Here is a 13,347-nt window from a genome sequence, read left to right on the forward strand (position 1 = left end):
ATTTTGTTTGTTTAGTGCATATATTTCGCCATTGTCTATATACACAGTGATCGTTCATAGAGCCTGTATGCTTGAACTTTGACCACAATGAATCCCGAAACTGGTACATTTGGATGAGGTCAGCTGTGATCCAATTTAAGTGTGCTCTTTTTACTCTCACCTTACGCAGCGGGGCATGCAAATTTCAAACTTGTAGGAGTTCAGATTGGAAGAATTCAACTGCAGAATCTAGATCTGGGATTAGGTTTAATTTTTGAAGGACCTGGTGATTTTAACCTTGGGAGAGGATTTAGTTGCCTTTATTTTGCGCACGCAGTACACTAGGCAGTGGTCACTGAAATTGTTATGGAGAACACCTGCCTCCTGGATTTGGTCGGGAGAAGTGGAGAGAATCTAGTCAAGCAGGGTATGATTATGGCTTTTGATGTTTATGTCAGTTGGGGAGGAGATTTATTGTGTTAGCTGCAAAGATTTAAACAGCGAGCAATAACTATTATTTTTTGGATTCAGCCAATCAATATTATAATCTCCAAAAACCAAAATTTCACTTTTTGGGTTTTGAGCTATGGTTTCACTAAGGAGATGTGCTATGTCAGAAAGGGAATGTACAGGGGATCTAGGTGGGCGGTAGATCCCTGCAACAATTATTGATTTACTGCATGGGATCTCAATTGTGCCAGAAAGGAAATCAAAGGTGGCAGGAGAGCTAGATTTTTGTAAGGGGTGTACTTTGTGGAATTGTCAACATAAATTACAATGCCGCCTCCTCTCTTTGCTCTATCATATCTATGGCATGAATATCCATGTATTGCAATGGCAGAGTTAGGAATTTTTGCGGTTAGCCACGATTCAGAGATCACAATGAATTTGGGCTTGTATTGTAAACACCAAGCTTGCAGTGCATACATTTTTGGTAGTAAGCTGCGGATATTACAGTGCACAAAGGAGAGGCCTTTTTTAGCTGGAAGGCTAGGAATGGAATTTGTTAGAGGACCAGGGTTAGACTCTACATCATTTGCAAGGGCAAGTAACATAAGGAATAGGAATTTGGAAATAATTTTTGTTTGGCCATATAGTGAATGTGATACTTTTTAATTTTGTGAGGTGGGGGTAGGAGGTTATTTTTTATAACCCTCCACCAGCACTCAGCAGATAAGTTACAGCAACAGAGCAGGCCATGGTGTATGATAATTTGTTTTCCAGTTAGGGGTGTGTGCTTATGGCGGTTATTATGTGAACAAAATTGGAGTGAGAAAAGGGTTATCATAAATAACAGTATGGTCATATTTGGATTCATGTTAGTGGTATGAGGTGTGTAGATAAAAAAAAAAAAGTATATACCTGTATTGGATTCCTGCACAGGAGCAGGGCTCATTTTCAGTCAAATTAAAATGTTTTAAAAAAGAAGAAAAATAATATATATATATATATATATATATATATATATATATATATATATATATATATATATATATATATATATACACACACACACAGACACACACACACATGTATGTGTGTGTAACTGTGTATGTGATTGTATATTATATATGTGTGTGTGTATGTCTGTGTATATATATATGTGTGTGTGTGTATGTGGCTTACACTGCTTCATATGTTAATCATACCACTATCCACAGTTAGAATGACTGTCCAAGAAAACTTGACAATGTTGTGTGTCATAAGACCTAATAACTGGCTAGTTTTTGTTTTGTATTTTTATGCTCCAAGAGTGTATTGGGCATTGAGAAACATGCACATTAAGATTCTGTAGTGTTAAATAAACTTTTAATGCAAAATGAAGGTGTTATAGTCACTTATAAGAAAATAAATCACAATATTTTTTTTTGCCCATATCGCCCAGCCCTAATAGACAAGTAGATAAACAGATTTGGTATTAATATAACATACATTTTACCACTGATTCACTACATACAATTGCTTCTAAACCAGTTGGCTTATTTCAGTATTATTTCTGCTTAGCAAACATCCTTGTGGGGAAATTACTTCTATAAATTAGATATACACACTAACTTACAAGAGTAGAAATCATTGTATTATAAAGAGATAAGCTATGTATTTTATAGATTCCTAAACACACTCCCTATGTCACATTAAGGAAGTGGTTTGTCCTTATACAATATAGATTTTTCTATTTCGTTCTGTAAGCCATGTGTTGTTTAGCACAAAAAAAAAAAAAAAAAAAGACACAACAAGCATCATTACCACTTCATGTATTGATCGATTAAAACCATCATCTTCTGTAAGAATGAGCAAAATGATCAGAGCCATGTAAACATGATGAGAATTCCGTTCCTCAACGCGATATAAAATTTCCAGTATCGGCAACACCTTTAGATACAGACACGTTTATTAGTAAATAAATAAAACAGGCACACAACACTGATAATGATAAATTAAACATAATCACAAAGACCTCTTTTACAACTAAACACTTAAAAGGGACAAGAAACCACAATTTTTCTTGCATGATTCAGATAGAGCATATAATTTTAAATAACTTTCCAGCTGACTTCCATTATCAAATTTGCTTCATTCTCTTGGTAACATGAAGGAACAGCAGTGCACTACTGGGAGCTAGCTGAACACATTGTGTGAGCCAATGACAAGATACATGAATGTGCAGCCACAAATCAGCAGCTACCTCCAAGTAGAACACTGCTGCTCCTGAGCAATGTTCCCTCTATTTATGCACATTCACACAAACACACACTCAAACACACAGGCTCTAAAACACAAGTACACTCACTCTCGCACGCACACTCAAAAACACACACACACAATCCAAACACACGCACACACTAAAACACAGTCACACACACTCTCTCACTCTCAAACACAGAACCACACTCTCAAACATAAGTACATTTACACACAAAGTCTCACACTCTCTCTCTCTCTCAAGCACACTCTCACAGACACACAAACTCTTTCACACACACACACAATCTAGATTTAAATGGACACTGAACCCAAATATTTTCTTTCGTGATTCAGATAGAGCATAAAAATTTTAAGCAACTTTCTAATTTACTCTTATTATCAAATGTTCTTTATTCTCTTGGTATCTTTATTTGAAAAGCAAGAATGTAAGTTTAGATGCCGGCCCATTTTTTGTGAACGACCTGGGTTGTCCTTGCTGACTGGTGGATAAATTCATCTACCAATAAAAAAGTGCTGTCCAGAGTTCTAAACCAAAAAAATAGCTTAGATGCCTTCTTTTTCAAATAAAGATAGCAAGAGAACAAAGAAAACTTGATAATAGGAGTAAATTAGAAAGTTGCTTAAAATTGCGTGCTCTATCTGAATCACAAAAGAAAATATTTGGGTTCAGTGTCCCTTTAATGACACAAGAACCACAGCAGTTTTTGGATCACCACACACAAATAAGCATGAAAGATGTCATCAACACACCAGAGTAAGCATGAAAAACAGCAGCACTTTGTAAAAAATATGTCTTTATATCCCCTAGGTCATCATGGCACATCCCTTCAATATGCTAAAGTTTAACAAAGCACAACCCAAATATGAGTGACATATGGTAGCAAAACCCACTTAGTGTGACTTCATTTAGTGCAAGCTATAAGTAAGCAGCACACTTAACAAGTAAAATTAAATTATTGCATCACAACCCAGAAGAAAATGTAATATATAAGACCAAAACTCCGGAGCCCAATGGTAGTGAAACCCAAAGGTAAGCATCACTAGGTGTAACTTATGGCACCAGAATCAAGAGTATCATATGGCATTTAATCTCTGAGAAAGATCTATGACCAGTGCAGCCCCCAGCAGCAATCCAAACATCCAGTACAAACATGATTTGCTCTTATTTGTTAGAGCATGAAGTTTTAGCACTACTGACCCTGCAAATCTATGTGTTTAACTCCCCGCAAGGGGGTAAAAGTACCAGTTGCCTGCAGCAATGAACTGCTGGTCCCAAGCAGACAAAGCCACTGAGCCAATCAGCAGCGGCATTCTCATGGCCTAGCTGTGGTTAAACACATAGACTTGCAGGGTCAGTAGCACTAAAATTACACAAATTAGCACTTGCCTTTTTTTACGCTGCATTATCCCTTTAAAGAGTTGCTTAAGAATCAGTAAAAAAAGAAGTTGCTTTCAAGCTTATGCCCGTGGTTGTTTATAGATCCTATAGTATATTATTTTGCCTTTTTAGTTCATTAAAAACTTAGAAGATAAAAGCTGCTCTTGATACCTAGAGAGGATTGATGCTGGTTAAAGAAGAAGCTTTTAAACTTTTTCTTTTCACATTTGATTTGAACATTTCACAATTAAAATAAAACATCTGAATGTTGGATTTGGCATAAAATGTTACATTCTGTACAGAAATATTACACTGATTATGCTAATATACATTGATATTAGAAACTGTAAATATTGGATAATATCAAAGCTCAAAAGTAGTTCTCAATCTTGAAAAACTCTTTATATATAGATTTTTTTATATATATATATATATATAAACATAATTTATGCTTACCTGATGAATTCCTTTCCTTCCTGGCAGGGAGAGTCCACGACTTCATTCCTTACTGTTGGGAAATACAACATCTGCCCACTAGAAGGAGGCAAAGACACCCCAGTCAAAGGCTTAAATATTCCTCCCACTTCCCCTATCCCCCAGTCATTCTGCCGTGGAAAAAACAAGGAAACGTAGGAGCAGCATCAGGCTATAAAGGTGCCAGAAGAAAAATATAAAAAGGAAGCCGCTCAAGAAAAATAAATTAGGTGCAGGGGTTGTGGACTCTCCCTGCCAGGAAGGAAAGGAATTTATCCTTCCATAAGGCAGGGAAGAGTCCACAACTTCATTCCTTACTGTTGGGAAAACTATACACAACCTCCAGAGGACACTGAATGAATAACGGGAAGGGAAACAAAAGAGGCAGACCCTATTTTGTGGGCACCACAGCCTGCAAAACTTCTCTCCCGAAAGCTGCTTCAGCACAAGCAAACACATCCAACGTGTAAAATTTAGAAAAAGTGTGTAAGGAAGACCAGCTAGCCTTACAAATCTGATCCATAGAGGCTTTGTTCTTAAAAGCCCAGGAGGAAGCCACTGCTCTAGTGGAATGAGCCATTATCCTCTCAGGAGGCTGACGTCCCGCTGTCTAACAAGCTAAGAGAATGACACTCCTCAACCAGAAAGATAGTGAAGTCATAGTAGCCTTCTGCCCCTTAATCTTCCCCGTATAGATGACAAACAAAGAAGATTGTCGGAAATCCTTAGTAGCCTGGATAGAACTTCAAGGCACGAACCACATCTAGATTGTGAAGCAAGTGTTCCTTCGCTGAAGAAAGATTAGGACATAAAGAGTGAACAACAATTTCTTGATTAATGTTACGATCCGACACCACCTTAGGGAGGAACCCTAATTTAGTATGTAAAACTGACTTAGTATGGAAAACAAGATAAGGGGGGCCACATTGCAAGGCAGAAATCTCAGAAACACTCTGCGCAGAGGTAATAGCCACAAAAAAAAAAGAACCTTACAAGATAATTTAATGTCAACAGTATGCATAGGCTCAAACGGAGCCTGCTGCAAAACACTAAGAACAAGATTGAGGCTCCAAAGCGGAGCCCCAGATCGAAACACAGGTCTGATCCTAGTCAGAGCCTTAACAAAGGACTGCACATCCGGAAGCTCAGCCAATCTCTTGTGCAGTATCACCGACAGGGCGGATTATCTGTCCCTTCAGGGAACTAGCAGATAGATCCTTCTCCAGTCCATCCTGAAGAAAAGATAAAAATTCTGGCAACCTTAACCTTATGCCAGGAAAAGCTCTTCACACCAGTACAAGCAAGTCCTCCACCCTTTATGGTAGCTACGACGAGCAACTCTTTTACAAGCTTGAACTAGAGTGTCGATAACACTCTCAGAAAACCCTCTCTTGGCTAAGACTAAGCGTTCAATCTCCATGCAGTCAGCCTCAGAGAATCTAGATTTTGATGAATGAAGGGACCCTGAATCAGCAGATCTCTGCAACAAGGTAACCTCCACTGAGGAGATGAGGTCATCCCACCAGATCCGCAAACCACGTCCTTCGTGGCCACGATGGAGCAATCAGAATCACTGATGCTCGCTTCTGCTTGATGTGAGCCACCACACGAGGGAGAATCAGTAAAGGAGGGAAAAGATATATGAGTCTGAACCTCCGTGGTACTGATAGTGCATCAAACATAAGTACATTTACACACAAAGTCTCACACTCTCTCTCTCTCAAGCACACTCTCACAGACACACAAACTCTTTCACACACACACACAATCTAGATTTAAATGGACACTGAACCCAAATATTTTCTTTCGTGATTCAGATAGAGCATAAAAATTTTAAGCAACTTTCTAATTTACTCTTATTATCAAATGTTCTTTATTCTCTTGGTATCTTTATTTGAAAAGCAAGAATGTAAGTTTAGATGCCGGCCCATTTTTTGTGAACGACCTGGGTTGTCCTTGCTGACTGGTGGATAAATTCATCTACCAATAAAAAAGTGCTGTCCAGAGTTCTAAACCAAAAAAATAGCTTAGATGCCTTCTTTTTCAAATAAAGATAGCAAGAGAACAAAGAAAACTTGATAATAGGAGTAAATTAGAAAGTTGCTTAAAATTGCTGCTCTATCTGAATCACAAAAGAAAATATTTGGGTTCAGTGTCCCTTTAATGACACAAGAACCACAGCAGTTTTTGGATCACCACACACAAATAAGCATGAAAGATGTCATCAACACACCAGAGTAAGCATGAAAAACAGCAGCACTTTGTAAAAAATATGTCTTTATATCCCCTAGGTCATCATGGCACATCCCTTCAATATGCTAAAGTTTAACAAAGCACAACCCAAATATGAGTGACATATGGTAGCAAAACCCACTTAGTGTGACTTCATTTAGTGCAAGCTATAAGTAAGCAGCACACTTAACAAGTAAAATTAAATTATTGCATCACAACCCAGAAGAAAATGTAATATATAAGACCAAAACTCCGGAGCCCAATGGTAGTGAAACCCAAAGGTAAGCATCACTAGGTGTAACTTATGGCACCAGAATCAAGAGTATCATATGGCATTTAATCTCTGAGAAAGATCTCTGACCAGTGCAGCCCCCAGCAGCAATCCAAACATCCAGTACAAACATGATTTGCTCTTATTTGTTAGAGCATGAAGTTTTAGCACTACTGACCCTGCAAATCTATGTGTTTAACTCCCCGCAAGGGGGTAAAAGTACCAGTTGCCTGCAGCAATGAACTGCTGGTCCCAAGCAGACAAAGCCACTGAGCCAATCAGCAGCGGCATTCTCATGGCCTAGCTGTGGTTAAACACATAGACTTGCAGGGTCAGTAGCACTAAAATTACACAAATTAGCACTTGCCTTTTTTTACGCTGCATTATCCCTTTAAAGAGTTGCTTAAGAATCAGTAAAAAAAGAAGTTGCTTTCAAGCTTATGCCCGTGGTTGTTTATAGATCCTATAGTATATTATTTTGCCTTTTTAGTTTATTAAAAACTTAGAAGATAAAAGCTGCTCTTGATACCTAGAGAGGATTGATGCTGGTTAAAGAAGAAGCTTTTAAACTTTTTCTTTTCACATTTGATTTGAACATTTCACAATTAAAATAAAACATCTGAATGTTGGATTTGGCATAAAATGTTACATTCTGTACAGAAATATTACACTGATTATGCTAATATACATTGATATTAGAAACTGTAAATATTGGATAATATCAAAGCTCAAAAGTAGTTCTCAATCTTGAAAAACTCTTTATATATAGATTTTTTTATATATATATATATATAAACATAATTTATGCTTACCTGATGAATTCCTTTCCTTCCTGGCAGGGAGAGTCCACAACTTCATTCCTTACTGTTGGGAAATACAACATCTGCCCACTAGAAGGAGGCAAAGACACCCCAGTCAAAGGCTTAAATATTCCTCCCACTTCCCCTATCCCCCAGTCATTCTGCCGTGGAAAAAACAAGGAAACGTAGGAGCAGCATCAGGCTATAAAGGTGCCAGAAGAAAAATATAAAAAGGAAGCCGCTCAAGAAAAATAAATTAGGTGCAGGGGTTGTGGACTCTCCCTGCCAGGAAGGAAAGGAATTTATCCTTCCATAAGGCAGGGAAGAGTCCACAACTTCATTCCTTACTGTTGGGAAAAACATAATTTATGCTTACCTGATAAATTCCTTTCTTCTGTTGTGTGATCAGTCCACGGGTCATCATTACTTCTGGGATATTATCTGCTCCCCTACAGGAAGTGCAAGAGGATTCACCCAGCAGAGTTGCTATATAGCTCCTCCCCTCTACGTCACCTCCAGTCATTCGACCAAAGACCAACGAGAAAGGAGAAGCCAAGGGTGTAGTGGTGACTGAATTATAATTTAAAAAATATTTACCTGCCTTAAAAAACAGGGCGGGCCGTGGACTGATCACACAACAGAAGAAAGGAATTTATCAGGTAAGCATAAATTATGTTTTCTTCTGTTATGTGTGATCAGTCCACGGGTCATCATTACTTCTGGGATACCAATACCAAAGCAAAAGTACACGGATGACGGGAGGGATAGGCAGGCTCATTATACAGAAGGAACCACTGCCTGAAGAACCTTTCTCCCAAAAATAGCCTCCGAAGAAGCAAAAGTGTCAAATTTGTAAAATTTGGAAAAAGTATGAAGCGAAGACCAAGTTGCAGCCTTGCAAATCTGTTCAACAGAGGCCTCATTCTTAAAGGCCCAAGTGGAAGCCACAGCTCTAGTGGAATGAGCTGTAATTCTTTCAGGAGGCTGCTGTCCAGCAGTCTCATAGGCTAAACGTATTATGCTACGAAGCCAAAAAGAGAGAGAGGTAGCAGAAGCTTTTTGACCTCTCCTCTGTCCAGAATAAACGACAAACAGGGAAGAAGTTTGGCGAAAATCTTTAGTTGCCTGCAAGTAGAACTTGAGGGCACGAACTACATCCAGATTGTGTAGAAGACGTTCCTTCTTTGAAGAAGGATTTGGACACAAGGATGGAACAACAATCTCTTGATTGATATTCCTGTTAGAGACAACCTTAGGTAAGAACCCAGGTTTAGTACGCAGAACTACCTTGTCTGAGTGAAAGATCAGATAAGGAGAATCACAATGTAGGGCTGATAACTCAGAGACTCTTCGAGCCGAGGAAATAGCCATTAAAAATAGAACTTTCCAAGATAACAATTTTATATCAATGGAATGAAGGGGTTCAAACGGAACACCCTGTAAAACGTTAAGAACTAAGTTTAAACTCCATGGCGGAGCAACGGTTTTAAACACAGGCTTGATCCTAGCTAAAGCCTGACAAAAGGCCTGGATGTCTGAATTTTCTGACAGACGCCTGTGCAACAAGATGGACAGAGCTGAGATCTGTCCCCTTAATGAGCTGGCCGATAAACCCTTTTCTAAACCTTCTTGTAGAAAAGACAATATCCTAGGAATCCTAACCTTACTCCAGGAGTAATCTTTGGATTCACACCAGTATAGGTATTTACGCCATATTTTATGGTAAATCTTTCTGGTAACAGGCTTCCTAGCCTGTATCAGGGTATCAATAACCGACTCAGAAAAACCACGTTTTGATAAAATCAAGCGTTCAATTTCCAAGCAGTCAGCTTCAGAGAAGTTAGACTTTGATGTTTGAATGGACCCTGAATCAGAAGGTCCTGTCTTAGAGGTAGAGACCAAGGCGGACAGGATGACATGTCCACTAGATCTGCATACCAAGTCCTGCGCGGCCATGCAGGCGCTATTAGAATCACTGATGCTCTCTCCTGTTTGATTTTGGCAATCAATCGAGGAAGCAGCGGGAAGGGTGGAAACACATAAGCCATCCTGAAGTTCCAAGGTGCTGTCAAAGCATCTATCAGAACCGCTCCCGGATCCCTGGATCTGGATCCGTAGCGAGGAAGTTTGGCGTTCTGGCGAGACGCCATGAGATCTATCTCTGGTTTGCCCCAACGTCGAAGTATTTGGGCAAAGACCTCCGGATGAAGTTCCCACTCCCCCGGATGAAGAGTCTGGCGACTCAAGAAATCCGCCTCCCAGTTCTCCACTCCCGGGATGTGGATTGCTGACAGGTGGCAAGAGTGAGACTCTGCCCAGCGAATTATCTTTGATACTTCTATCATTGCTAGGGAGCTTCTTGTCCCTCCCTGATGGTTGATGTAAGCTACAGTCGTGATGTTGTCCGACTGAAACCTGATGAACCCCCGAGTCTTTAACTGGGGCCAAGCTAGAAGGGCATTGAGAACTGCTCTCAATTCCAGAATGTTTATTGGCAGGAGACTTTCCTCCTGACTCCATTGTCCCTGAGCCTTCAGAGAATTCCAGACAGCGCCCCAACCTAGAAGGCTGGCGTCTGTTGTTACAATTGTCCAGTCCGGCCTGCTGAACGGCATCCCCCTGGACAGATGTGGTCGAGAAAGCCACCATAGAAGAGAGTTTCTGGTCTCTTGATCCAGATTCAGAGTGGGGGACAAATCTGAGTAATCCCCATTCCACTGACTCAGCATGCACAATTGCAGCGGTCTGAGATGTAGGCGTGCAAAGGGTACTATGTCCATTGCTGCTACCATTAAGCCGATCACCTCCATGCATTGAGCTACTGACGGGAGTTGAATGGAATGAAGGACACGGCATGCACTTAGAAGCTTTGTTAATCTGTCTTCTGTCAGATAAATCTTCATTTCTACAGAATCTATAAGAGTCCCCAAGAATGGAACTCTTGTGAGAGGCAAGAGAGAACTCTTCTTTTCGTTCACCTTCCATCCATGCGACCTTAGAAATGCCAGAACTAACTCTGTATGAGACTTGGCAGTTTGAAAGCTTGAAGCTTGTATCAGAATGTCGTCTAGGTACGGAGCTACCGAAATTCCTCGCGGTCTCAGAACCGCTAGAAGGGCACCCAGAACCTTTGTGAAGATTCTTGGAGCCGTAGCCAATCCGAATGGAAGGGCTACAAACTGGTAATGCCTGTCTAAGAAGGCAAACCTTAGATACCGGTAATGATCTTTGTGAATCGGTATGTGAAGGTAAGCATCCTTTAAATCCACTGTGGTCATGTACTGACCCTTTTGGATCATGGGTAAGATTGTCCGAATAGTTTCCATTTTGAACGATGGAACTCTTAGGAATTTGTTTAGGATCTTGAAATCCAAGATTGGCCTGAAAGTTCCCTCTTTTTTGGGAACCACAAACAGGTTTGAGTAAAACCCTTGTCCTTGTTCCGACCGCGGAACCGGATGGATCACTCCCATTAATAATAGATCTTGTACACAGCGTAGAAACGCGTCTTTCTTTATTTGGTTTGTTGACAACCTTGACAGATGAAATCTCCCTCTTGGGGGAGATAATTTGAAGTCTAGAAGGTATCCCTGAGATATGATCTCTAGCGCCCAGGGATCCTGGACATCTCTTGCCCAAGCCTGGGCGAAGAGAGAGAGTCTGCCCCCCACTAGATCCGGTCCCGGATCGGGGGCCCTCGGTTCATGCTGTCTTAGGGGCAGCAGCAGGTTTTCTGGCCTGCTTGCCCTTATTCCAGGACTGGTTAGGTTTCCAGCCTTGTCTGTAACGAGCAACAGCTCCTTCCTGTTTTGGTGCAGTGGAAGTTGATGCTGCACCTGCTTTGAAATTCCGAAAGGGACGAAAATTAGACTGTCTAGCCTTAGCTTTGGCTTTGTCTTGAGGTAGAGCGTGTCCCTTACCTCCTGTAATGTCAGCGATAATTTCTTTCAAACCGGGCCCAAATAAAGTTTGCCCCTTGAAAGGTATATTAAGTAATTTGGACTTAGAAGTTACATCAGCCGACCAGGATTTCAGCCACAGCGCCCTACGTGCCTGAATGGCGAATCCTGAATTCTTAGCCGTAAGTTTGGTTAAATGTACTACGGCCTCCGAAATGAATGAATTAGCTAGTTTAAGGACTCTAAGCCTGTCCGTAATGTCGTCCAGCGTAGCGGAACTAAGGTTCTCTTCCAGAGACTCAATCCAAAATGCTGCCGCAGCCGTAATCGGCGCGATGCATGCAAGGGGTTGCAATATAAAACCTTGTTGAACAAACATTTTCTTAAGGTAACCCTCTAATTTTTTATCCATAGGATCTGAAAAAGCACAGCTATCCTCCACCGGGATAGTGGTGCGCTTAGCTAAAGTAGAAACTGCTCCCTCCACCTTAGGGACCGTTTGCCATAAGTCCCGTGTGGTGGCGTCTATTGGAAACATCTTTCTAAATATAGGAGGGGGTGAGAACGGCACACCGGGTCTATCCCACTCCTTAGTAACAATCTCAGTTAATCTCTTAGGTATAGGAAAAACGTCAGTACTCGCCGGTACCGCAAAGTATTTATCCAACCTACACATTTTCTCTGGTATTGCAACAGTGTTACAATCGTTAAGAGCCGCTAAGACCTCCCCTAGTAATACACGGAGGTTTTCCAATTTAAATTTAAAATTTGAAATATCTGAATCCAATCTGCTTGGATCAGAACCGTCACCTACAGAATGAAGCTCTCCGTCCTCATGCTCTGCAAGCTGTGACGCAGTATCAGACATGGCCCTAGAATTATCAGCACACTCTGTTCTCACCCCAGAGTGATCACGCTTGCCTCTTAGTTCTGGTAACTTAGCCAAAACTTCAGTCATAACAGTAGCCATATCTTGTAATGTTATCTGTAATGGCTGCCCAGATGTACTAGGCGCCATAATATCACGCACCTCCCGGGCGGGAGACGCAGGTACTGACACGTGAGGCGAGTTAGACGGCATAACTCTCCCCTCGCTGTTTGGTGAAATTTGTTCAATTTGTACAGATTGGCTTTTATTTAAAGTAGCATCAATACAGTTAGTACATAAATTTCTATTGGGCTCCACCTTGGCATTGGAACAAATGACACAGGTATCTTCCTCTGAATCAGACATGTTTAACACACTAGCAATAAACATGCAACTTGGTTACAATCTTATTTAACAAAAACGTACTGTGCCTCAAAGAAGCACTAAACGATTAAATGACAGTTGAAATAATGAACTGAAAAACAGTTAAAGCATCACTCTTTAAGAACAACATAACTTGTTAGCAAAGGTTTGTTCCCATTAGTAAAGCAATACTAATTAAATTTTAAACATAAAAATTACAGAAACGTTTTAAATCACAGTCACTATATAAATCTCACAGCTCTGCTGAGAGAATCTACTTCCCTTCAAAGAAGTTTGAAGACCCCTGAGTTCTGTTAGAGATGAACCGGATCATGCAGAAAATATAAGTGTAACTGACTGGAAATTTTTGATGCGTA

At 40.4% G+C, this 13,347-nt stretch overlaps 1 protein-coding gene across 2 annotated transcripts in view; it reads right to left on the reverse strand.

The window, feature by feature from the left end:
• DYM (dymeclin) overlaps positions 1-13,347 on the reverse strand; it is a 1,389,654-nt gene that overhangs the window by 811,903 nt on the left and 564,404 nt on the right. For both annotated transcript variants that reach the window (XM_053701098.1, XM_053701099.1), the window contains exon 11: positions 2,227-2,352. In XM_053701098.1, the coding sequence (XP_053557073.1) occupies positions 2,227-2,352 (126 nt within the window). The remainder of the gene's footprint in view (positions 1-2,226; positions 2,353-13,347) is intronic.

Source organism: Bombina bombina, chromosome 2, assembly GCF_027579735.1.
Source record: "Bombina bombina isolate aBomBom1 chromosome 2, aBomBom1.pri, whole genome shotgun sequence".
NCBI classification, from domain to species: domain Eukaryota; kingdom Metazoa; phylum Chordata; class Amphibia; order Anura; family Bombinatoridae; genus Bombina; species Bombina bombina.